The 21,995-nt window shown below is 55.7% G+C and overlaps 1 protein-coding gene across 1 annotated transcript in view; it reads left to right on the top strand.

Moving 5' to 3' along the window:
- Positions 1–21,995, top strand: part of ZCCHC14 (zinc finger CCHC-type containing 14) — a 55,523-nt gene that overhangs the window by 30,940 nt on the left and 2,588 nt on the right. Inside the window, exons 6-15 of the mRNA XM_077754104.1 lie at positions 3,541–3,614; positions 11,391–11,462; positions 14,134–14,243; positions 14,880–14,974; positions 15,057–15,111; positions 16,081–16,360; positions 18,190–18,281; positions 18,983–19,110; positions 19,863–20,003; positions 20,088–21,332. Of these exons, the coding sequence (XP_077610230.1) occupies positions 3,541–3,614; positions 11,391–11,462; positions 14,134–14,243; positions 14,880–14,974; positions 15,057–15,111; positions 16,081–16,360; positions 18,190–18,281; positions 18,983–19,110; positions 19,863–20,003; positions 20,088–21,332 (2,292 nt within the window). The remainder of the gene's footprint in view (positions 1–3,540; positions 3,615–11,390; positions 11,463–14,133; positions 14,244–14,879; positions 14,975–15,056; positions 15,112–16,080; positions 16,361–18,189; positions 18,282–18,982; positions 19,111–19,862; positions 20,004–20,087; positions 21,333–21,995) is intronic.

The raw sequence follows: 21,995 nt of genomic DNA, 5'->3' as shown, positions 1-21,995 counted from the left end.
GAAGCGGATCGTGGCTAGGTGTTAGCGTGGGCGTGGGGGCAGAGTCGTGAACTACGGTGTGGAGACTTGGGACAACCTGCTCCTCGTTCCACCACCAAGCGCATCAATCCCTGTCGGTTTTGATAACTTGGTTTTAGCCTTTCTTTTACATTTTAAACAGCTAAAGCCAAGTTACGTGTGCGGTTTGTAAACTGTTATATTACAAGAGTATTTTCATGGTTTCATATTGTGATCGTGATCTTAAACATGAGCTCCAGAATCGAGAACGTGTTTAACCATCTTTTAAGCCTAATCAAACGTCCCCTTCCCCCGCCCCACATCAGCCACCTTGGCCCCCGCCCCCGCTGCAGGGTCCCACGTGGCCGCAGGTGCCTTCTCAGGGAGAATGAATGCCACACGGGCGGGTTCCAGGAGCAGAGCACAGGTGGGGTGGTGGCGCCGGCCTGGGGCGCTGGCTCCCACCTCCTAGGCCTGCAGCCCTGGAATTCCAGAAGCCTCTGTTATTTGCAAAGAGCTGAATAACATTCATCTGCTTTTCACATTGTCCTGTCCAGATATGAGTCACTTCCGCTTTCAGGCCAGATTGGGTTTTCTCTTTTTACTTTTTTGCATAAAATCCTAATGTTAAATCCTGGAACATCTAGGAGCACAGTGCTGTCCTGCGGCCAAGGAGAATGCTGACTGCAGCTTTCTGTGTTCATGGACTTCATATGTTTTCTTGTTTAAAAAGGGGGGAGAGTGGGCGCCTGGGGGGCTCAGTTGGTTAAGCGTCCGACTTCGGCTCAGGTCAGGTCATGATCTCACAGTTTGCGGATTTGAGCCCCACGTCGGGCTCTGTGCTGACAGCTCAGAGCCTGTGGCTGCTTCGGATTCTGTGTCTCCCTCTCTCTCTGCCCCTCCCCTGCTCACGCTGTCTCTCTCTCTCTCTTTCTCTCTCTCTCTCTCTCTCTCTCTTTCTCTCTCTCAGAAATAAATAAAAAATGTTAAAAAAATTAAAAAGTGGGGAGATCTGGGTAAGAGTGATGTCACTATGGGTAAGGCTTAAAAAATACTGATTAGGGAAAACTTAAAAGCTGTTTATGTGCTGACACTCTGACTGAGGAAGCCAGACAGGAACAGCGTGCGATTTCACTGAGTGAAAACAGGGAGGTGTGTGACCTCAGAATGTGTTTTCTTGGTTTTGCCAGAAAGGAAATAAACGCGCTTTTTTTTTTTTTTTTTAAAGAGTGATTCCTTCCTGTAAGGTGCTATTTTAAGCTTAAAATACTCCAAACCGAATGGGTTCTAGGATCTCCCAAGGTGCATATTGCCCCTGATGCAACTTTACAAAGTGAGGGAGGCCTGGGAGAGAACACTTCACCAGGTAAAAGGTCTTTCCCGCAACAGCCCATGGCCTCGGAGTGTGGGACCCGCCTGTTGTGTCCGCCGCTCGGTGTCCACAGCCCCGAGAGTGTGACCTTGCGCACAGCAGGAACCCGACAGGACAGGTCGGTGAAGGAACAGTCGTTGGTTTTACAGCAGGGATTGCACAGTTTTTCTGCACAGGTCCAGATAGTAAATATTTTTGGCATTGGGAAGCCTAGGGCTTGTGGCGTGGCCAGCAGGCTCTGCGTGGGGTGGAAAGCAGCTGTGGACGATATGTAAACAGACGGCGTGGCCATGTGCCAGCAAAGCCATTTTCACAGACGGGCCGAGGGCAGCCTGGAGTCGGCCACCCCGCGCAGAACAGCGCTGCCCGGTAGAGCCGTCCGCAGTGACTGCAGCTGAGTGTCGGTGCCGCACGGGACGGCAGCCGCTGGCTGCATCCGACTGTTGGGCACTTAGAAAGTGATTAGCGCAAGCGAAGAATGGGGACTTTTAATTGTATTCGGTTGTGATTAGTACAGATGTGAATGGTCACATGTGGATTGGACATCGCAGGGGTTAGAACCCTCCCCAGAGCAGGTTGCTGCACAGAGCAGTTTCTTGTTCTCTGGGAGGTCTGTACGTGTCAGGGGAAGAAAGAGTTCTGTGGCCCAGAAAACTGAGGAATTGTTAATATGAACTGATTTAATCATTGCAGGACCGCTCAGAGCCTTGAACATGCTTATGGACACACATAGTTTCTCAGAGTTTTCTCCTCCAAGCTTTTCTAAAAAAATTATTTATTTATTTATTTTGAGAGAAGCTTAATGGCTGGGGGTGGGGGCGGGGGGAGAGGAGAGAAAATCCAAACAGACTCCACACTCCGCGCAGAGCCTGACATAGGACTCCCAACCGTGAGATCATGACCTGAGCGGCAATCAAGAGTCGGACACTTAACTGAGCCCCCCTGGCGCCCCTTCCTCCAAGCTGTTTGTGCAGCTTTCTGGGTGTGCTGTGAGCATCTTAGGGCACTGGGGCTCTGGGAGGAGACCGTGGAAAACATCTGTGTGGGAGGCCAGGGCACTGGGCGTCCCCAAGGCCTGGAGCGTAATCGTTCCAGAAGCCTACGTTCCGCGTTTGACGTGGCACAGTTAGGTTTAAAGCCCTGTAGGAACCCCGGAGCCCGCTGCCCCGGTCTGTGCGGGAAGAGTGAGCAGTGACGTGGGGGGGGCGGGGTGCAGCTTGCACGTGTGGGGCTCCGTGTCTGTCGCGGTCTTGCCCGGCTGGCCCACGCAGGTGGATGGCTAGACCGTCCGTGTCTGCACGAACACGCAGGCTGGAGGAAGCAGATTTGGGAGCACTTCAGGAGCGTCGCTCTTCCAGTTGGAACTTGGACGTCCGGATCTGAAGGTGGTTGAGGGGTTTGGAAACATCATCATGTTTGTAGTTGCCAGTTTCACCATCAGCACGTATTTGTGCTCAGATATTTGCATTTTACAAACTTAATTTGCATCCTCAAGCTTGAGCCTAAGTGCTGACAACCTGACTGCACCATTTCAGTTTTGAGAAGGGGAAGGCACCCCTGTGAGGGGCGGGGTGGGGCGGGGCGGGGCCATTCCCCTGTCGCTGTCTGTCTGGGCGGCCGCGGCCTCTGGCAGGCCCGCTCCGGTCTTCAGGTCTTCGGGGCTTCTTCCGTCACCGCTGCCTTGAGCCCTTCCAGCCTGGCCCTGGCCCTGTCCCAGAAGGATGACACCGGGTCTGTTGACAAGAAGGCCCCGGGCGGGACTGTGCGGGCACTGGTGTCTGAGGCCGTCACAGCCGAACACGAGGAGTGTCAGTTTTTCAGAAACCAGAACAGATCAGACCTGATCCTCGGTAGTAACTGGAGGCTGTGCTCTCATGCATTCAGATCTGCTTACGTTCTCTTTGCAAGTACCACTCTCTTCCTTTTCTGTGATTTGATTTTTTGCCTGTTTTTTTCTGTTTCTGCTTTTCAATTCACACNTGTGACCACTCTCTGCCCCCCTCCTCAGGCCCTCTTCCCAGGCGAGCTCGCCGCAGAAGGGAGCGGGCTACAGCAGCCTCAAGCCGCAGTTTGAAAATTACTGAAATATCAAATGCTAACTAATATGTACTTGCAAGTGTTATTTCATTTTTATAATTTTGTTTGTTGTTGTTGTTTTTTTGCTTTTACAGTGAGTGTTGAAAAGATAGACCTGAAGGGATTGTCACACACAAAAAATGAAAGAAATGTTGAATGTTCCTTTGAGGTAAGAAGCCAAGTTTTTTTTTTTCCTTCTTTTCTCCTCTGAGGGGTAGGACAAAAACCTTTGCCGTGAGCAGGTGCTTTGATTTATCTAAATGGAAGATGGGCCTTCTTGCCAAGCACCGGGCCAGGCCAGGGCTGTGGGAGGCCGGGAGCCGGGCGTGGGCCGTGGGCGGGCCATCTCCAGCCTGTGGGCTTCCCCACACCCGGGCAGCCTGCGTGCTGAGTGTCGTCTAGACCGATGTGCTCAGCTGCTGCTGGGCGCTCACCAGAGTTGGCAGACGCAGCAACTCCATGTGAAAATTGAGACGCGCTGTGTATCTGGATTGGAGGCGCACGGTAACCGTGGTTTGGTGGCCTCACAGTGTGTTAGGAGCCAAGCTCCAGGAGGTCCCTGGAGGCCTGGGCTCCCCCAGCTGACTGCTTTGCTACCCCCAGGGTGTGGCCCTGAGCCTCATGGTCCAGGGTGGCAGCCAGGGCTCCAGTCCTCACATTGTCATTCCGGGTAGCAAGAAGAGGAGAGGAAAGTGTACCTTTCTTTTAAGGGACATTCCTAAAGCAGCCACAGATACTTCCATTTGTGTTTTGTTGACCAAAACTTAGTTTCTTGGTCCCGCTTAGCTACAGTAGAGGCTGGGAAATGTCTTCTGGTGGCCGTGTCCCCACAGTTCTGTTCCTTGCCCGCCATGTGTGAGATTCTCCTCTGGCCAGGTGCCTGAAGACTGATTGACAAGGAAAACCTGCTTCCTGTGTCCTCAGTGCAGGTGGGGGGTGGTTTTCAGCAGTAAAAGCTCCTGGTTAGTATCTAGTACATATGCTGGGTATGGTTCACTAAGTTTGCTGCCCTGAAATACTTTGACCACTAAAAGAATAAAATCTTCATTTGATTTGGGAGATACAATGCATTGTGGGACTCCGTTGTTTGGCTATGCATGTGTCTTCAAATGTATGGGAAAGACTTGCCTAAGGTTTTGGAGGTTGTCGAAACTTGGGACCAGCACCCACGTCTCAGCGGCCGGGGAACCTTGGATTCCTGAAATCTTTAAGGCCTCAAAGGGGCGGGAGCCCTACACGTCCCTGGGACCCTGAGCGCGTTTCCTGTCCGCTGTGCTCTGCGCCTCTCGGCCGCCTCTCCCCTAGGTGTCATCCGCCTCTGTGGGGTGGAGCCCTTCAGGGAGGGGCACTCGGCCCATCTGGTCGCACTGCGCTTCGATCTGCCCCCATCCTCCGGCCTGTGACCTGGGCTTGTGCGGTGGGAGGTGTGGTGACTGCGTCCAACACGGTGCCCCCAGCTTCTCTCCGAAGACCCGAGCCTCTTGTGGCCCCTTAGAGGAGGGGGTCATGGTCAGGGGTAGGGAGGCAGTGGGCTGGCGAGGACGGGGACACGGCGCCCCAGGTCCCCTGCAGGTGAGCGGCATGACTGTGAGAGGAGCCTGGAGCCCCGGCCTCGTGGCCACGGGCAGCTCCGAGTTTGCGGCAGCAGACCTGGGGGTGTTGCCTGGGGTGGACGCCGTCCCATGGGGTAAGGTGTGGAGTTGAAGACGTTTCCACCCAGTGGGTAAGCTGAAGGGTGGTAGCACTTAACGCGGAAGCTTCGGTGTCGGAAGAGCTCACTCTTCCCGGCGTGAGAACTGGTGAAAGTATTCTTGTGCTTAGGAAAGTGACAATCCTCCACCAACTGGAAGTCCAAACCAGGTCTCCTTTCGGGGTGCTAACCCGATGTCCTGAAGGACTTCACAGCCCAAACTGCGTGTGCTGAATGGTAACTCAAGGCATAAAGGAAAGACACAAGCACCATGAAAAAAATATTTACAGAACACTTCACTTTGTGCGGCTTAAGCCGCGTGCTTGTTCTGTGCTGGGCTCAGAGGGTGTGGCTGCGGCTGCCATTCACGCGTCAGCCTGGGGACTCCTGTCCCACAAGGAAGCGAGGCCACCTGGAGGCGCTGATGGTTGGGCATCTAACTGCAGGGCGCGCGGCCTGGGGACAGCAGCGAACCCACCTCTGCTTGCCCGTGTGCTGTCTAGAACGACCCCGCTCCAATATAAGCCCAGTGGGTTTTTCCGTTTTGGAAATCAACAAGCCGGCCCGCAGATGCGTCTGGAAAGAACAGTAGAGGAGTCCAGACATTTTGAAAAGAAGACAGTTGGAAGCCCCACACCCCTGACTTCAGGACTCGCCATGAGACCCCAGGGGCGCCGGGGTCACCGTGAGTGCGGGGTGCCAGTCCTGGCTGGGACAGAGGGTTCACAGTTCGACTCGCACGTACACGGCCAGTTGGCAGGCAGTTCAGTCCGTCCATCTGCCCTTCCTTCCTTCCTTCCTTCCTTCCTTCCTTCCTTCCTTCCTTCCTTCCTTCCCCCCCCTCCTTCCCTCCCTCCCTTCCTTCCTTCCTTCCTTCCTTCTTTGATGTTTATTTTTGAGAGAGAGAGAGAGACACACACACACACACACAGAGTGCAAGCGGGGGAGGGGCAGAGAGGAGACACAGATTCCAAAGCAGGCTCCAGGCTCTGAGCTGTCAGCACAGAGCCCGATGCGGGGCTTGAACTCATGAACCGTGAGATCATGACCTGAGCTGAAGTTGGACGCTCAACCAGCTGAGTGGCCCAGGCACCTTGAGGATGGTCTTTTCAACAAACGCCTCTGGAGCTGGTGTCTGTATGCAAAAAGGAACCTTAACCAAACCTCACGCCTTCTAGAAGATCACCTCAGAACTGGTCAGAGTCCTCAAGGCACAGCCGAAAACTACAGGGATGCGACAGCGCAGCAGACTGTGTGGCGAGGCGGATTTCTTTGCGACAGACAGCACCAAGAACATGATCCGTAAGACAAATACATTGGACTTGCTCGGGGTGTCGAACTTGGGCCTGGAAAGGCACCGTGAGGGGAGGTGCAAAGACAGGCCGCACATGAGGGGAAGGCGGTTGCAAGTTACATATTTGGTAGAGTTTTCATTCAGAATTTATGAAGAACTCTCCAAACTCAGTGATAAGAAAACAACGCAATAAAAAGCCAAAGATGTGGACGGATGCTCGAGCAGAGAAGGCGTTCGGAGGACGAATGTCCCACGTGAGCACGTGCTCCATCTCCCGAGTCCTCAGGAGAACGTCAGGCAGAGCTGTAGTGAGGGGGTCTGCGTGCCCACAACGTGGCCGCAGCTGGGGGCCATCCCTGCACGGCCAGGGCGCGTGCACAGGGCTGCAGCCTCTTTGCAAGGCCGTCTGGCAGTTTCTACAGTTAAACATTTCCCTAAAGGCTGACCCCTCAGTTCTACTCCGAGGTGTTGATCCCCAGGAAATGAAAGCATCTGTTCCCACGGAGATGTGTGTGAGAATGGTCACGACGGCTTTACGTGTACCCGTCCGAATGTGCGTCCACAGGACGGTGCGGGCCTACCCCGAGTGGAAAGGACTGAGCTGTTGTTAACTGGGAATGTGGAGAACACGCAAATAATGACACTGTAGAAGAAAACCCAGAGCCCTGGCCAGGAAGGAGTGTGTTCTGTCCGAGCCCACTCACAGACGGCTGTCGGAGGGGACAGGGGCAGCAGGGGTGGAAGAGCGGCCTCCGGGGGGAGGAGGGAGCTCGTGGAGGTGATGCGTGTGTGTGCATTGCGTCGATGGGAGTGATGGTGTCCTGGGTGTAAACGTGTGCCCAAACCCACCGGGTTGCACCGTCTAGTTAGTTCCTTGTCCGTTAGAACGCAGTTAAACTTTTTAAAGTTACCTGAGGATTAAGCCTTTCCTTTTGCCCACAGAACCCTAACTTAGGAAGATTAAGTTGTCCGTGAAGCATGGCATCTCTTGTGTGGAAAGAAACCGCTCCTGTTCCCGGTCCAGAGCAAAGAAACCCTTCTAGGAGTGCCTTCCGCGCTCGGCGGTGGGGCGTGTGTGCTGGGCAGCAGGGAGGCACAGGGAGGCCTTTCTCCTGGCGGCCTTGCTGGGTCCGGGAGGCATCCGCGGCCTCTGCCCACCGGCTTCTCGGTCCTGTGTATCTCCAGCTTTAATTTCTGCGTGACCCTGTTTTCCAGGAGACAAATGAACGGTTTCTTTTATAGGAAGTCCTGCGTAGCCGGATTGAGATGCTGGTGGGATGTAAAAATCCACTACAGATAGGAGTTTGCGTTTCCTGGTCGTTTCCATGGACTTGGTTGTGTTTTTGCTGAAGTTGTAACTGCTAGTTACTGGTTACTGAGGAGAGATCAGTAGGCAGGAAGCAAGCGGCCGGAAATACAAAGTTAGCATGTGACCATGTACGTGGGAAATGTCCGCATTTACCAGCTTTCCTGCTCTCACTGTGGAGGCACTGGAATAACTGAAGCTTCATGTTTTTTAATAAAAAGATTTTCCTATTAGACATGAAGGATAGAGAGGCGGGATAAAAAGACCAAAAGGTGACCCAACCCCTTGAAACACTTATTAAACTCTAGGATTTTATTGACTTAAAAAGAACTATGGAACAGTGTTCATGCAAAAAAAAAAAAAGAAAAAGTAAAAAAAAATTCTTTTTGTGCCATTGTTACTCAAGAACCCAAGCATTACATTTATTTTCATGCTAGAGCTTTGGAAGTTTCAGTTTTTCATTTCAAAATAACCTTGACTTCTTGGAGTATCGTCTCGCTGTTCACAAAGATTAGTTTTGACAACTGTTTTTTTAATTGAGTCTCTGTTTTTCTCAGCTCTGTGTGCAGAGTTTGGAGAGTCCAGCGATGCTGCAGCCATCGCCGGGAAGAGCAGGGGACAGTTTGGATGTGCACCTCAGTGGCCGTGTGGTCTCAGGGTGACAGTGTGAGGGTTGTCGATCTGGGAGCCACGTGTACGCGCTCAGGGCTTGCCCAGGGATTATCTGTTTGTGTGCTCGTTTGGGTTTTGCTTCGGGACAGGTGCTTAGCAGCGGCTTCACTTTAGAAGTCCCCGGTTGTCCGAAACTCCCCCGCACTGCACTCAGTCCCAGCCCCTCACTGCTTCCATCTCCGAGCTGCGGCTCCGCTCCCGTGTGGACCAGTGGCCCTTGGTGGGCACGCAGCTCCCCCCCATCACCACCTGCACGGTGCCTCCGTCTGTCCAGGCGCCGTCCCCTGCTCTCAGGTCTTACGTTATCCTTTGGTGGCTTCTTAGGGTGCTCCGGGTGTACCGCTTCGGGGGCTTTCCCCGTGTGGGGAGGTCTGTGCGCTCCTGGCATGGGACTGAGGACACAGCTGGCGTCTGGGCGTCGCTCTCCCCCAGGACATGGGGAGCGCTCCCGTCTCACTGGCGCTTTCCAGGGATGCCTCAGTGCTGGGTGCTTGCCCACTCCTCACACGTGCTTGGCTGTCGGTCTGTTCTCATCATTGTGCTGGGACTCCGTGCACCCTTTTAACCTGAAAACACACAGCCATAACTTGGGGGCCTCGTCTTGAAGCCTCCCTTTGGATTTCCTCTGCTCTGCTTTGGAACTCTGCTGTCTGCATTTGGGACCTCAGGACTGGTTCTTTGTTTTAGACTTTTCCCTGTTTTCTTTCTCTTTTGCATTTTGATCTAATTTACGGAAGATTGTGTCATCTCTCTCTTCAATGGGATTTTTCACTCCTTTTACCCTTTTAAGACATACTTGTTCTTGACAGTTCTTTTTGCATAGCATCCTGTTCTCGGTTATGGTTTCTTCTCTAGGTCAGTGAGAATATTAATGGTAGTTTTTACTTTTTTAAAACCGTTTTTTTCTCTGCACGTGGTCTCTGTTTCTGCCTGGCTGCCTCGGGCTCTAGATGTTGTAGTGCTGCTCACGTCCGGGGTGTGGCATGAGCGGTGGGCAGGGCCTCTGGCTGCGGTGCTGTGGGAGAGAGACAGGGATGTCGGGGATGGAGTTGAGAAGTTAGGGGACTGAGATGTCATGTAACGTAGTCTGAGTATCTGTTTTGTGCATGTGTTGCTTTTTGTGTATGCTTAGGGCTGTCTTCTAGTCTATCTTAGTCGCTCTTTGAATAGGTACAAGTGACAGGAAGATACCGTGCCATAATTTGTTTGGCAACTTTCTTCCTCGGTGGGGCCTAAGATAATGGGGTAGCTTACAATTGATGTCACCTTGGCTTTGACGGGACCGTGTCTAGCAGGTGGCATGCGGTGAGGCTGTTCTGTGTCCATGCAGTGCCCTCGGGGGCCTGTCGCCTCCTCTGGCGGAGGGGCTTGGGCCGGCGGGGAAGGCCGAGGGGGAGCGCGAAGGGAGCCGCATCAGCTGCAGAGCCTGGTGGTGCCGAGGCCGGCCCGGGAGGGAGCCCTGGCTTTCTGTCTGCCTTGGGCTGGGTTACTAGCTCCGTGGGGAAGTAAACAAAAACCGCGTCAGGAGCCGACGGCCTGCAGTAATTGTGCCTGTTTAAAGCACGTCACGGTTGGGGCAGCAGATTGTCCGTCTCCACATGACACGGTCTGTCCGTGCTGCGCTCGTCACTTGGGCGTTGGATTTCGCGCTTCGCGGGGTCTAAGATGTGCTCGTGTGATGTGAGTGCGAACAGCAGGAGGCGGACCCCCAAAGGGAATCGGGCCTCCCTGGTCCGAGGGGCACGGGGAGAAGAGTGCTCCTTCGCCGCGTGTTGCGCTTCGACAGAGGTGGGGCGTCAGCGGCGCTCTGGGCCCAGCGTCCAAGGACCAGAGCGTTCCTGCCTCTGCCTGGAGATGGTACCGGTGCTTCACGGGGAGCGGCNAGGCCCGTCAGCCGCACCGTGGTGCAGGCCCGCTGGGCGGCGAGGCGCCTGCTGCGTCGCTGAGCCTGCTGCGCGCTGGGAGCGCCGGGGCCGGGGAGGAGCCCCTTTCCTCAGGTGGCTTGTGTGTCGTGGGAGCTCGGTGAGACCGCCACCTTCGCACTTGTCGCGGCAGCTCTGGGGACGGAAGGGACTCGTGTGGGTTTCGGTGGAGGAAAAGGACGTGGGGGCCCGTCAGCAACCACGGTGGGCTGTTTCTCAGAAGGCGCGGGCAGGAGGGGGAGCAGAGGAGTCTTCAGACCGCCGCGCTCTGTTCCCTCCATCGCTGGAAATACAACGCTTTCTCTTTGGTCACTTTACTTCCTGGCTTGAAACCCTCCAGTGGTGTCGTCTGGGTCTGAGGNCTTCCCACCTCTTCCCACCCCCACCCACGTCCCCCCACGCGCATCCTCCTACCCACCCTCCGACTTCTTGCCCAGTGCCCAGAAGGGGTCAGGAAACACTGGAAAAGCACTGGGAAAATGGGAGGGAGAAGACACAGCCCTCCCCCCCAGGGCGCCTGCAGTCCATCTGGGGAGACCGGCTTTGACCCCGTGATGACCTAAGACCTCCCACCCCGCACGTGTGGTGAGGAAGTGCAGTGCGGTCAGTGTTGGGCACGCCCGGTGCTGCAGAGCTTCTTCCAGAAAGCACTTTCTGATGCCTTCCACCCAGCCCGCGGCCCCCCGCTGTCCTGGTGCTGACTGGCCTGGGCCTGTTCTGTCAGGTCCCCGAGGGCAGGGGCCTTGTCTCCTGACCTGCGNTCGTGATGGTCAGCGACTGCACCCGAGTGTGTGGGGCCAGCCTCAGACTCCTTGCCTTTGAGTAATTTGGTGGCATTTGCGTGATTGCACACACAGGAAGTTAAGCCTCAAAGGACATGAGTTACGTGAACTCGGCTCTCACGAGTCCAGGAAGTGTAGCTGCCCTACCACAAGGTCCACCACACTTAGAGCCCGTCACGCTCGCCGCACCTGTGCCCACGAAGATCCCCCGGACAGGTGTGTTGTGAGTGACGTATGTGGCGTCTGTTTTTAAGGTTTGTTTGTTTGTTTGTTTTCAAGGTCTTGTGGTCTGATTCTTCAGTAACATCAGTAACCAAATCTTCCTCTGAAGTGACTGAATTTATTTCAAAGGTAAGGTGATGAAGGGCTCTTAAAAACTTAAAAGGCTCTGGATAATCCCGCAGAGTGAATTCAGTGGATTGCCTCCTTCAGCTGGCAGAGCGAGTAATCGGTGCATGGCCGTGAGCGCCTGGTCTCCGGTGCCGCAGTCCGATCTCCCCACGGTGTGGAGAGCGAGACGACGCAGGACGCTGTGACCTGCACAGGCAGCCGAGGGGTGTTTGGGGTGGTTACTCTGCAGCAGAGGCTCAGAGAGACACCACCTAGCTCCGCCTGGATCTGTTGGACATACTGGATTTTCCTGCTCATTTCCCAGTTGTTCCAATAGCTGGCCTCAGAATGGAAGGTTCCGGTGCTGACTAAATGGCACTTTACATGCGCACATACATAGGGCTGTGCGTGCCTTTATGGTTAATACGTGGTCAGAGTCCACTGGCCCGGGTCGCAGCGGTGACCCACTGTCTTTAGCCAAAGCAGTGCATTTTAATCAGGCCCCGTATGTCATGCAGTAACATACCTGAGGTGTCTCCAAAGCGAGTCTTACGTTTTCACTATAAAGTCAAGGATATAATCCTGTAGGAGAAAATCCAATCGATGGGTCCTGTTTGAAAAGCTTGGACAAGTCGTTTGCTGCCGCCTGTCCTCTTGGCCCGTGAGCCGTGCTTTTCGGGATCACTGCCCCTCCCCCTGGATGTACGCTTCCCGCTGTCACACTGAGAGCACTGCGTTTCCTCTCCTGTGTGCCCGGCCTCTCGGCCGGTGCAGAGCCATCGCTCTGGCCACGGTGATGCAGGCGGCAGCTCGGACCCACTGGGTGTGCGCAGTGCTGCTGGCCTGCTGGGCTCTGGGCTCCCCGGCCTCCCCGGGTGTCTGGTTTATTGTCTTTTGTTAATTCTGGAGAATTCTCACCCATGATCTCCTCCACGTTTCTTCTGCCCTGTCCTCTCTCTTGGCCCTGGACGTCAGCTCTGTGTACCTGGACCATGTTTTTTCTTTTTGTTTTTCTTGCTCTTTTTGCTATGTTTCGGTCGGACGATTTCTTTTGCCCAGTTTTCAAGTTCCCTGGGGCTTCTCCTCACTTCCACCCAGGCTGCTGCTGAGGCCGGTTAACGTGTTGAGTTCTGCATCTCTGAGACCGTGGTTTTCTGTTTTTCTGAGGTTTTTTGTTTCTTTCTCCTAGCTTTTCCATTTGACATGTCTTCTACTCAGGTTTCCATCTCTCTGCTGTGATCTCCCATTTGTTCATGCGTGTTGTCCGTGTTCTCACTAAACCCTCCTGTATGTTAATCATAGTTATTTTGTGGTCCTGTCTAATAGTTCCAGCATCTGGGTTCTCTCTGAGTCTGGCTCTGATGATTACCTCGACAACAGTTTTTATTCCCTCCTGTTTTTTTCCCCCAGTATCTTGCAATTTTTGACTTAACAATAGACATTGTGCTTAGAAAACGTAGAGACCGAGGGAAGCTGTGTGTCCACCTGCGAATGGGCGTCCTGCTGGTGCTCTCAGGCCCTTGGTGGGGTCCTTGAATTGGTCAGTCACGAGTTGAGCTGGGTTTGGGTTTTGTTGCTGCTGTGGTTACCTCGTGTACCCTGCGGGCTTCTGGTCCCTCTGGTGGAGGGTGGCTGCACCTGGAGTGGGCGGAGGGGCCTGCAGTGTCACAGTGGACGACTTCACCCTTAGCCCGCAGCTGTCCTCTGTATCCGTGGCCCGGAGGGGCTCTCCCTGCTGTGTAGACCCTCCACCCCCAGGGAGACTACGGTCACTTGTTACCTGGTGACAGACGTGGGGGTGAGGCGTTCTCCATCCCCCTGGTCTGGCCTCGGTCCCAGGCACGGGGCCCTTGGGGTCTTTCCCGGCATCCTGCCCCTTTCTTCCCCAGCAGCAGCTGACCTCTGCTTTGTCCTGGCGCAGCCTCCTCGGCCCAAAAGGGCTTTTGCCCTTTCGTCAGGGCCAGAGGGGCATGTGTGCACTGCCTTCCCCCCAAAGCAGGGAGTCTCTGCCCATGGCCTCGGGCCAAGAGGACTCCCTCCCCTCCTGCAGAGGCGGGAGAGTATTGCTTCCGCCTCGTCCCCAGGGCTTAAGGGCGTTGGTCTCGGAGTTCTAGAGAAGGCTCCAGGGAGAGGCATTAGGGGTTCCTGCCGGCCCCCCGAGGTAGCCAGCACCCGCTTCTGCCAGCCTGGGGGCTGTCTCCAGTCTCCTGGGCAGTGAGCTCGCGAAGGAGGGCAGCTCCCCTTGTGTCTGGCGCTCTTGGCTACCTGACGTCTGGCCCACACTCTGCCCGCAGGCAGGGTCCGTCTTCTGACCTTCTGCCTGCTGGCATGGTGGCCACCTCTTCCTCGTGTTCTGTCACAGCAGAGATGGGTCATGGGTCTTGTCTCTCCTTGGAGGGGCAGGTCCCTCTTAACATTCAGTTCACACGGTGACCCTGCAACTTGGTTCTCTAACGGGCTCACGGAAAGAAGATGGTGTAGATTATTGAGCTTTTCCCTGAAGCTGCGGTGGGAGCGATGTTCTCTAGTGGCTTTTCCGTCCTGAGTGGAAGTAAGACCCCAGAGAGCTGAGACAGGGCGGATTGTAACGTCCTGCAGCTGCCCGCGCCTGCGACCTACCAGTTCCCGACCGGAGGGGCTCCCATGCCGAGGGGATCTTGACAGACCTCCGATGCTTTTCCATCTCTTTCAGTTACCTCAGCTGTACCCTGAAGAAAATCTGGAGAAATGCATTCCTTGCTTAGCTGGCCCAGATTCCTTTTACGTAGAGCGAAACCACATGGATCTGGAAGCGGACCTGAGGTAACGCGCCCCTGCAGCTGCGGGCCAGGGCACCACCCTGTGGCGCCTGCCCGTGGGCCGTGTGGCATGGCCGGGGCTGGGCGGGTGCACCCCCGAGCCGCCTGGTCACCCCAGCAGCGCTTGAGGGGACACGCTGTGTTCAGCAGTCTGGGTCTATTTTGCCTCCAGGGATTTTCATCACTTACAGAGAATTTGAAGGCTTGATTTTGAGGGTACGAGTAAAGGAATTTCATAGTATATGTCCCGATCCAGCGTGATTTTGACAGTCCGATGTCATGAGGTCCCATGGCGGAAAGTTGAGACTTGCGCGACAGCACCGGGGCCCAGTGAGGTCCCTGTACGCCGGCGTCCCCTGGCCGTAGAGCGCGCCCTGGCTCAGTCAGTGTGCGGAGGGGGCAGGCCTGCTGCCCGGGCCCGGGCCCGGGGAGCCAGCCCCTGCGACAGAGGTGGCCCCGGGGCGGGGACGGTAGGAGTCCTAGCAGGAGTTCAGCTCAATTGAAGTAGGAAGAGGAACAGGTTGGGGTGCTTTGTTCGTGCCTCTCTAACGCGTGTTTCTCTTGAAAATTAGTTTGTTTCCCAGTGGGTTTTCGGTAATGCCACGTTAATGCCAATGAAACCACTTTGCTTAATTTTTAGGTATTTGACTTCATTACCGTCTCACATATTGAAAAATGACCATGTTAAGAAATTTTTCAGCACTTCATCTCCCACCCAACAGCTTCAAAGTCCAAGTGAGTTTGTGAAATGTGATTGCATCCAAATAAAAACCTTTTTATTGTGTGGAAACTTTATAACCTCTATTCTGACTTACAGGTCCTGGCACCCCTTCCCTCTCTAAAGTGGGCACCGTGATGGGCGTGTCTGGAAGGTGAGAGGCTCCTGTGTGACCAGCACGTGTCAGGTCGGGGTGGAGCTCTGATTAGGCGTAAATAGTTGTCTCCAGAGTGAAGTCCTGTCTGGACTTGGGCTGGAATAATGCTGTGAGAGGAAGTGGAGAGAGGTGCTCTGGTGTGTGGCTTCTCCACATAGAGGAACAAGTGCTTCTCTGAGCTCTTGGAGCCAGAATTCCCAAGGACCCTGTATTACAAATGCCAGTCTCCGGGCCCCGCACATTCTAGGAAACCAGATATAAGCAAGCAGGGAGTGATTGTGGCCGTGAGGTGGCAGAGCCACTGCTTCAGGGGTCTTCTGTCAGCGTGAGGCCCGAGAGTGACTGTCGCGGTGCTCGGGGGACAAACAGGCCATTAAAACGGGCCCACGTCACAGTCCCATGCCCGCACCAATGGTGCGACGATGCAGTCGGGTAACGAGGCTCGTGGGAGGGCCACCCTCGTCCCCTCTGCCTGCCTGGTGCAGAGTGAGCACGCGATACACGTGTGGGTTTGTGGTCTGGGGCGGACGGGTCCAGGGCAGAAAGAGTGCTGATGTGCCTCTCGGCCCGCTGCCGGGACTCAGTCTGGATACATTCGTTCAGATGTTAAAGATTTAGGAGTCTGTTCTGTCACATACGCCAGAAGTAATGGAAACCAGACAGTGCAGCCACAAGTCTAGTGCTGACGCACATGAACACACACATACGTGTGCATACGCTCGAGCATGAGCATACAAATGCACCTGTCTACACATGGATGCGTGTACTCACGGACACCCTACAGATACATAAGCGTGTGCACGTATGTGTACGTGTGCACACTGACAGGCGCCTTCAGGGCGGTGGTGTCGTGGATGGGCGGTGGCAAAAAAGGGCTCTGATGTTGGCAGGGGGTGGTCGGAGCCGGCTCCCGTGCCCCTGTCTGTCTCGTCCACGATGGCAGCCACCTACCCGCTGTCCCCACAGGCCCGTGTGTGGCGTGGCCGGCATCCCCTCCGCTCAGAGCGGCGCCCAGCACCACATGCAGCACCCGGCCAGCGCAGCCGGCTTGCCCCACTGCTCCCACGCGGGTGGCGCCGGGCCCACGCTGGCCTACCGGGCCCAGATGGACACGTCGCCCGCCATCCTGATGCCCTCCAGTCTGCAGGCCCCTCAGACCCAGGAGCAGAATGGGATCTTAGACTGGCTTCGGAAGCTGCGCTTGCACAAGTACTACCCCGTCTTCAAACAGCTCACGATGGAGAAGGTATGTGGATGACTGGATGGGCGATGTCGGGTCTTCCTCCGGCCTCATTCCTGGAGGGCTTGAGTTGGGGGTCTGACCTTCCGTGCTCTGGAAATCACATAGCCTGGAGTAGTCCTGCTCGCTCACCGGAGGGGGCGGTGGGTTTGGATTTGAAGTCTCCCTGCAGCTGCAGCAAAAACTGGAAATGGACGGGTTGTAAGCAGGTTTTTTTTTAAAGCTAACTGTGGTCTTCGCAGCTTAGATACTCCCTGCGTGGTGAAGGACGTGCTCCCCCAGCGGCCCTGCCGTCGGCAGGATCGGGGGATTCTGGTGCGCACGACCCCTCCCAGTGCAGGAAGGGCCCATTTAAAAAGGGGCCCAAATGCTCGGACCCAAGGGAACAGCCCACTGATGCTGTGGCTTGACTGAGGGTCACGGAGCTGAAAGGGATAGACGAACTTTGTGTCTCTCAAGCAGTCCAACGTAGGGATGACTTTTTACAATAGAGAGTTGGGACGAGCATTTTTTCATTGTTCAAGAAGATTCTGAAATTGCTTAAGTCTTGGTGTCACCGATAAAACTAAATGAGGCCTGTAGCAGTGATTGAACGCACTCCCCCTGCTGGGTGTAGTCACTTGGTGCTTTTGTTTTATATGTAAAAGTTTCATTTGTCCAGAAATCTCCAATTGAACCTAGAAATCAAGTGTTTAGTCCCTAATAGAAGACGGTTCTTTTTTTTTTTTTTTTTAGAGAGAGACAGACAGCATGAGCGGAGGAGGGGCAGAGAGAGAGGGAGACACACAATCCAAAGATAGGCTCCAGGCTCTGAGCTCTCAGCACAGACCCTGACATAGGGCTCGAACCCACAAACTGTGAGACCAGGCACCCCAGGAGATGCCTCTTGAGCATACAGTAAAATCTTGCGTTGCGAGTAGCTCGTTCTTGTTCACACGAGTGTTCCGTAAGGCAAGCAAACATTTCTAATAAATTTTAACTTGGTAAATGAGCTGCATCTTGCAACAGGAGTCATATGTGATGCGGAATGTCACGTGATCACAAGTGAGCCAATGGTTCTTGAAATTCTCTGATACGTGAGTGCTTAGATTACAAGCATGTGTCTGGAATGAATTATGCTCACAAACCAAGGTTCTACTATATTTGTAATACCCTTGGCTTAAGATTCATAACTCTTGAAAACCAGATTTTGCCAGCCTTGCCTCATGGTCGGTTTAAAAAGTTACAATGTAAGGTAGGAGTTGAATTTTAGCCACAAACCTCATGGGTGGCGCTATGGAACAGCGTGTTGTGTTTTCTTGGTGTCAGACCCCCGTTGGCTGACAGTCCATTCAGATGACGTCAGCTCTCCTGGATCACTTGCTCCAGGACAAAGTTGCTTTGTCCCTAAAATGATGGTGATTTTGAGACAAAAGCACTGTTAAGAGTTCCTGTCTGCTTGAGGACAGATGGCTTGCATCTGAGGGGGTGGATCCTAGGATGGGGGGGGCAGAGGGGGGGACGGACGGACGCTTCCGCGAGTCCAGTCTCTGTAGAAGCTGAAACTGAGAGCACCTTCTTTACTTGCCTGCCATGGCCCTTCCAGGTGCCCCGGCTTCTCCAGGCGGTGAGCAGAGTGCCTGGGGACCCGGCCTGTGAGCCTTTCGCATTTTGAACAAGGGACGCCATGTCATTTAGCAAGTAACCTCGTGTTGCCAAGGCTTTTGTTGTCCGGTTAGGTTGGCTCCATTTACCTGTGCTGGTAGAAGGCATTTATTAAATTATGCCCCAAGTTCTTTGTCTTCAGAGTCATAATTGATTCTCAATAACTTTGTAATTTGTTTCTTCTCTGGAAGTTTCTGAGCCTTACTGAGGAAGATCTAAATAAATTTGAATCCCTCACCATGGGAGCAAAGAAAAAACTCAAGACTCAGCTAGAGCTGGAGAAGTAAGTGTGAAGCTGCAGAATGTGTGTGTTTTCATTTCTAACATATTGCTGGGGTGTCTCCTGATTGGATGGGGGCCCCCCAAATGTGGGGTGACGATCAGGTGGAAACCTGGGCATGGAAGGAATTCACCTGAGGCAGAAGAAAGGACGCAGAAGCGTACTGAATACACCAGGGAGCAGGGGCAGGCCAGCAGAGGGGAGGCTTGTCTGCCAAGAGACGGTGGCAGGGGCCTGCTCCGAAAGGGGGAAGGTGAGGGGGGACGGCGACGGCTGGAATTCTCCCGTCTTCGGTAACTGTGCCTGGTTGGAAGGAGCCCACTGGTCAGTCAGGGCCTGTGGCTGTTTCGGGGTGGGTCAGGGCCTGGCTGTCCTCGGCCGCATCCGCGTTGCGTCATTGCATTGCTCAAGCCTGTTTGCCTAAAAGCGGCCTCTACTCCGAAGGGCTGACGGCACTTACACTTAAAGCCGTTGATTGGATTATTTTGATTGTTTATCAGACCTTCATTAATGCTTTTAAAATTCTGCAGATGTGGTTTTGGTGTGCCAGGCAAGGCCTTGGGCAGTGAATCTGACCAGCCACAGTGCGTTTTCCATCCCTGGGGGGACTTAGAGGCCGTCGCTTTCGGAAGGAATTGCCACAAAAGCAGATTCCTCCGCACGGGGCCTGCGTTCACGTGTGTGCTTGCTTTCTTGTCGCGCAGGGAGAAGTCAGAAAAACGGTGCCTGAACCCCGCAGCCCCAGCCCCGGTCACCAGCAGCGGAGTGGCTCGCGTACCCCCCACCAGCCACGTGGGGCCCGTACAGACCGTGCGAGGTGCCCACGCTGCAGGTAGGTGTGGACGGATGGGCAGCTGCGATGCAGGATCCCAGTCCCTTCCTTTTGAGGACCCTTAGACCGCAGACCACACCTGTTTGCCTTTGCTTAGTGTTAGTATTTACAGATACTTCTCATTATTTTAGCTCTTACAGTCTCCACCAGAAAACAGAAAGGACGCTTGGGTTAGAAGCTGGAGACTCACCTGAAGTTGTTTGGGCAAAAGAAGTAGAGCCAGAAGCTCCCTGGCAAGAGGGAAAGACAAGGAAATCCCCAAAGTAGATGAAGATACGCTTGTTCCCCAGGCGGGTGCAGAGAGGTCATGATTGGGTCCTTGCCCCGAAGGCCCACCCCCCCCAGCGTGCCCGACCACAGCCTCTCTCTCGACGGGGCGGAGGACTCTCGTGACGCTGGCCGGCCCGTGTGTTGAGAGTACCAGCCAGGAAGAAAAACATGACCAGTGTAGCTTTTCAGTGGTCGTTTGCCTAGAAAGTTCTCACGTCCCTCGGTCTCGTAAGGGAGTGTCCCTCGGTGTGGTGATTACTTCCGTAGCACCATGGTGGTCGGGGGGCCCTTGCACCTTGTCCTCCGGCATTTGAGTAGGGAGGCACGGCGGCCACAGGTGAATCTGCAAGTAGCTCACGGTGGGGCCTCCGCCGTTTGTGTTCTCTAAACATCGGGGTCCTGTCGGGGAGGCGCATGCAGGGGGTAGGGAGGCACCATAGCCGCTGGCTGGCACGACCTGTGTGGTCCCCCTTTTTCCGCAGCGCTGCGGGTGGAAGTGGAGCAGCCCCCTCACCAGACGGCCCGGGAAGGCAGCTCCTCCGAGTGCTCCAGCTCCTCGCCCAGCCCGATGGGGGTGCAGGCCCGGGAAGAGAGCTCGGACAGCGCTGAGGAGAACGACAGACGTAAGGACGCCCGGCGTGCCGAGCGCCCTGCTGGCCCCGCGCTGGCCCGGGGCGGTGCGCTGACCGCTCTGTCCCCGTCTCTAGGTGTGGAGGTTCACCTGGAGGGCGCGGACAAGGAGAAGCCCGTCATGCTCCTGAACCACTTCGCCTCAGGCTCCGCCAGGCCCACGGCCCAGGTCCTCCCCGTGCAGAACGAGGCGGGCTCCAGCCCATCAGGCCACCACCCCCTGCCCCCCCAGATGATGGCCGCGGCCTCACACCTGGCGCCCATCCGGATGTTGAATTCTGTGCACAAGTCGGAGAGGGGGGGCGCAGACGTGAAGCTCCTCCCGCCTTCCGTGCACTCACTGCTGTCTCTAGAAGAACGGAGTAAGCTCTCGGGACCAAGAGGTGGCATCAAGGTGGACAAGAACTTCGGCCACGCCGTGATCGACGCGGCGCCCGCGTCCGGCCCCCAGCAGCCCCTGCAGGTCCTCTCCGCGCTTGCCGAGAGCAGCGCTGTGTCACCCACCGTCTCCTTTGGTCCCCGCGCCAAAGTCGTGCATGCGTCCGCGCTGGACAGGGTCCTGAAGCCGGCCCCGCAGCCCGCCCCGGGCGGGGAGACCAGCACCGCTGCCGCGGGCACGTCCAGCACTGTCTTCCACGTGGCCCGGCCCCCCATCAAACTTCTGGTGTCTTCCTCTGTCCCCACCGATTCTGCCATTTCCGGGCAAACTCCCTGTTCTAATAATGTGCAAATAAGCGTGCCCCCTGCAATAATAAACCCCCGGACTGCCCTGTACACCGCCAACACCAAAGCTGCCTTCTCTGCGATGAGCAGTGTGCCCGTGGGGCCCCTGCAGGGCGGCTTCTGTGCGAACAGCAACACTGCCTCCTCCAGCAGCCACCCCTCCACGTCCTTCGCCAGCATGGCCACCGTGCCCAGCTGCCCGGCCCCCAGCTCCAGCCCCGCGCTCTCCTCGGCCCCTGAAAGCAGTTTCTACAGCGGCGGCGGCGGCGGCGGCGGCTCCGGCTCCCCCGGGAACGTTCCCGCCTCCGCCCAGAACCACCACCACCACCACCACCATCAGCAGCAGTCGGCGCCCCAGCAGCCCGCGCCTGCGCCGCCCCCGGGCTGCGTCGTGTGCACGTCGTGCGGGTGCAGCGGCAGCTGCGGCTCGAGCGGCCTGACCGTCAGCTATGCCAACTACTTCCAGCACCCGTTTTCGGGGCCGTCCGTCTTCCCGTTCCCCTTCCTGCCCTTCAGCCCCGTGTGCGGCAGCGNCTGCGGGGCCACGGGGCACCGCGCTCAGGACTGCAAGCAGCCGTCCATGGACTTCAATCGGCAAGGTAAAGGCAGGCAGCCTCCCCGAGGGCGCCCTCCTTTGGAAATCGTAGTGGGCTTGTTCTGCTGAAGCGAGTGCTAAGGTTTCAAATGGTGTTTGGAAAAGCGTGAAATTCTCGATAGGCCATGACGCCCCCAGAAGGGTTACGTGGTCTCCGAGACCGTTGATTGCAGCCTGCTGCCCCTCGCCGGCCGCGGAGGGGCTGTCTGGCCTAGTGGATCTCTTGCCACGCGGCGGAGGGGAGCACAGGGGTGACTCACTGCCCCCCTCCAGTGTTGAGCTGACAGCCGAGGGCACGGCACAGGAGTCCCGATGCTGCTGGCCCCCGCTGGCTGTCCTGCTCGTGTTCTGTGTCCCCAGGGTGGCCGGGCTGGAGGTGTGTGGCCGCGTGATACCTGTGCTCACTGTGCTGCCCCTCCCCCCACCCCCTTCCTCACTTGTACTTTCCCTCTTTTGTTCAAGTGCATGTCTGGTAAGTTGATCACAGCCGTCTGTTTTTGCTGTTCGCTTTGGAAAGGAGATGACACTGGGCAGGGAGGAACTGGCTCCCGGCTCTGTGATACTGTGCAAGCTGGAAGTCACCTGGTCTCCGTGGATTTCCGATGGTTGCCCCAGACCTGGGACTCCTAAAGCTGCCTGTGCATCTTGGGTCACCTGGAGACTGTTA

Source organism: Crocuta crocuta, unplaced genomic scaffold, assembly GCF_008692635.1.
Source record: "Crocuta crocuta isolate KB4526 unplaced genomic scaffold, BGI_CrCroc_1.0 scaffold61, whole genome shotgun sequence".
NCBI lineage: Eukaryota > Metazoa > Chordata > Mammalia > Carnivora > Hyaenidae > Crocuta > Crocuta crocuta.
This window is presented reverse-complemented; position numbering and strand designations above follow the sequence as displayed.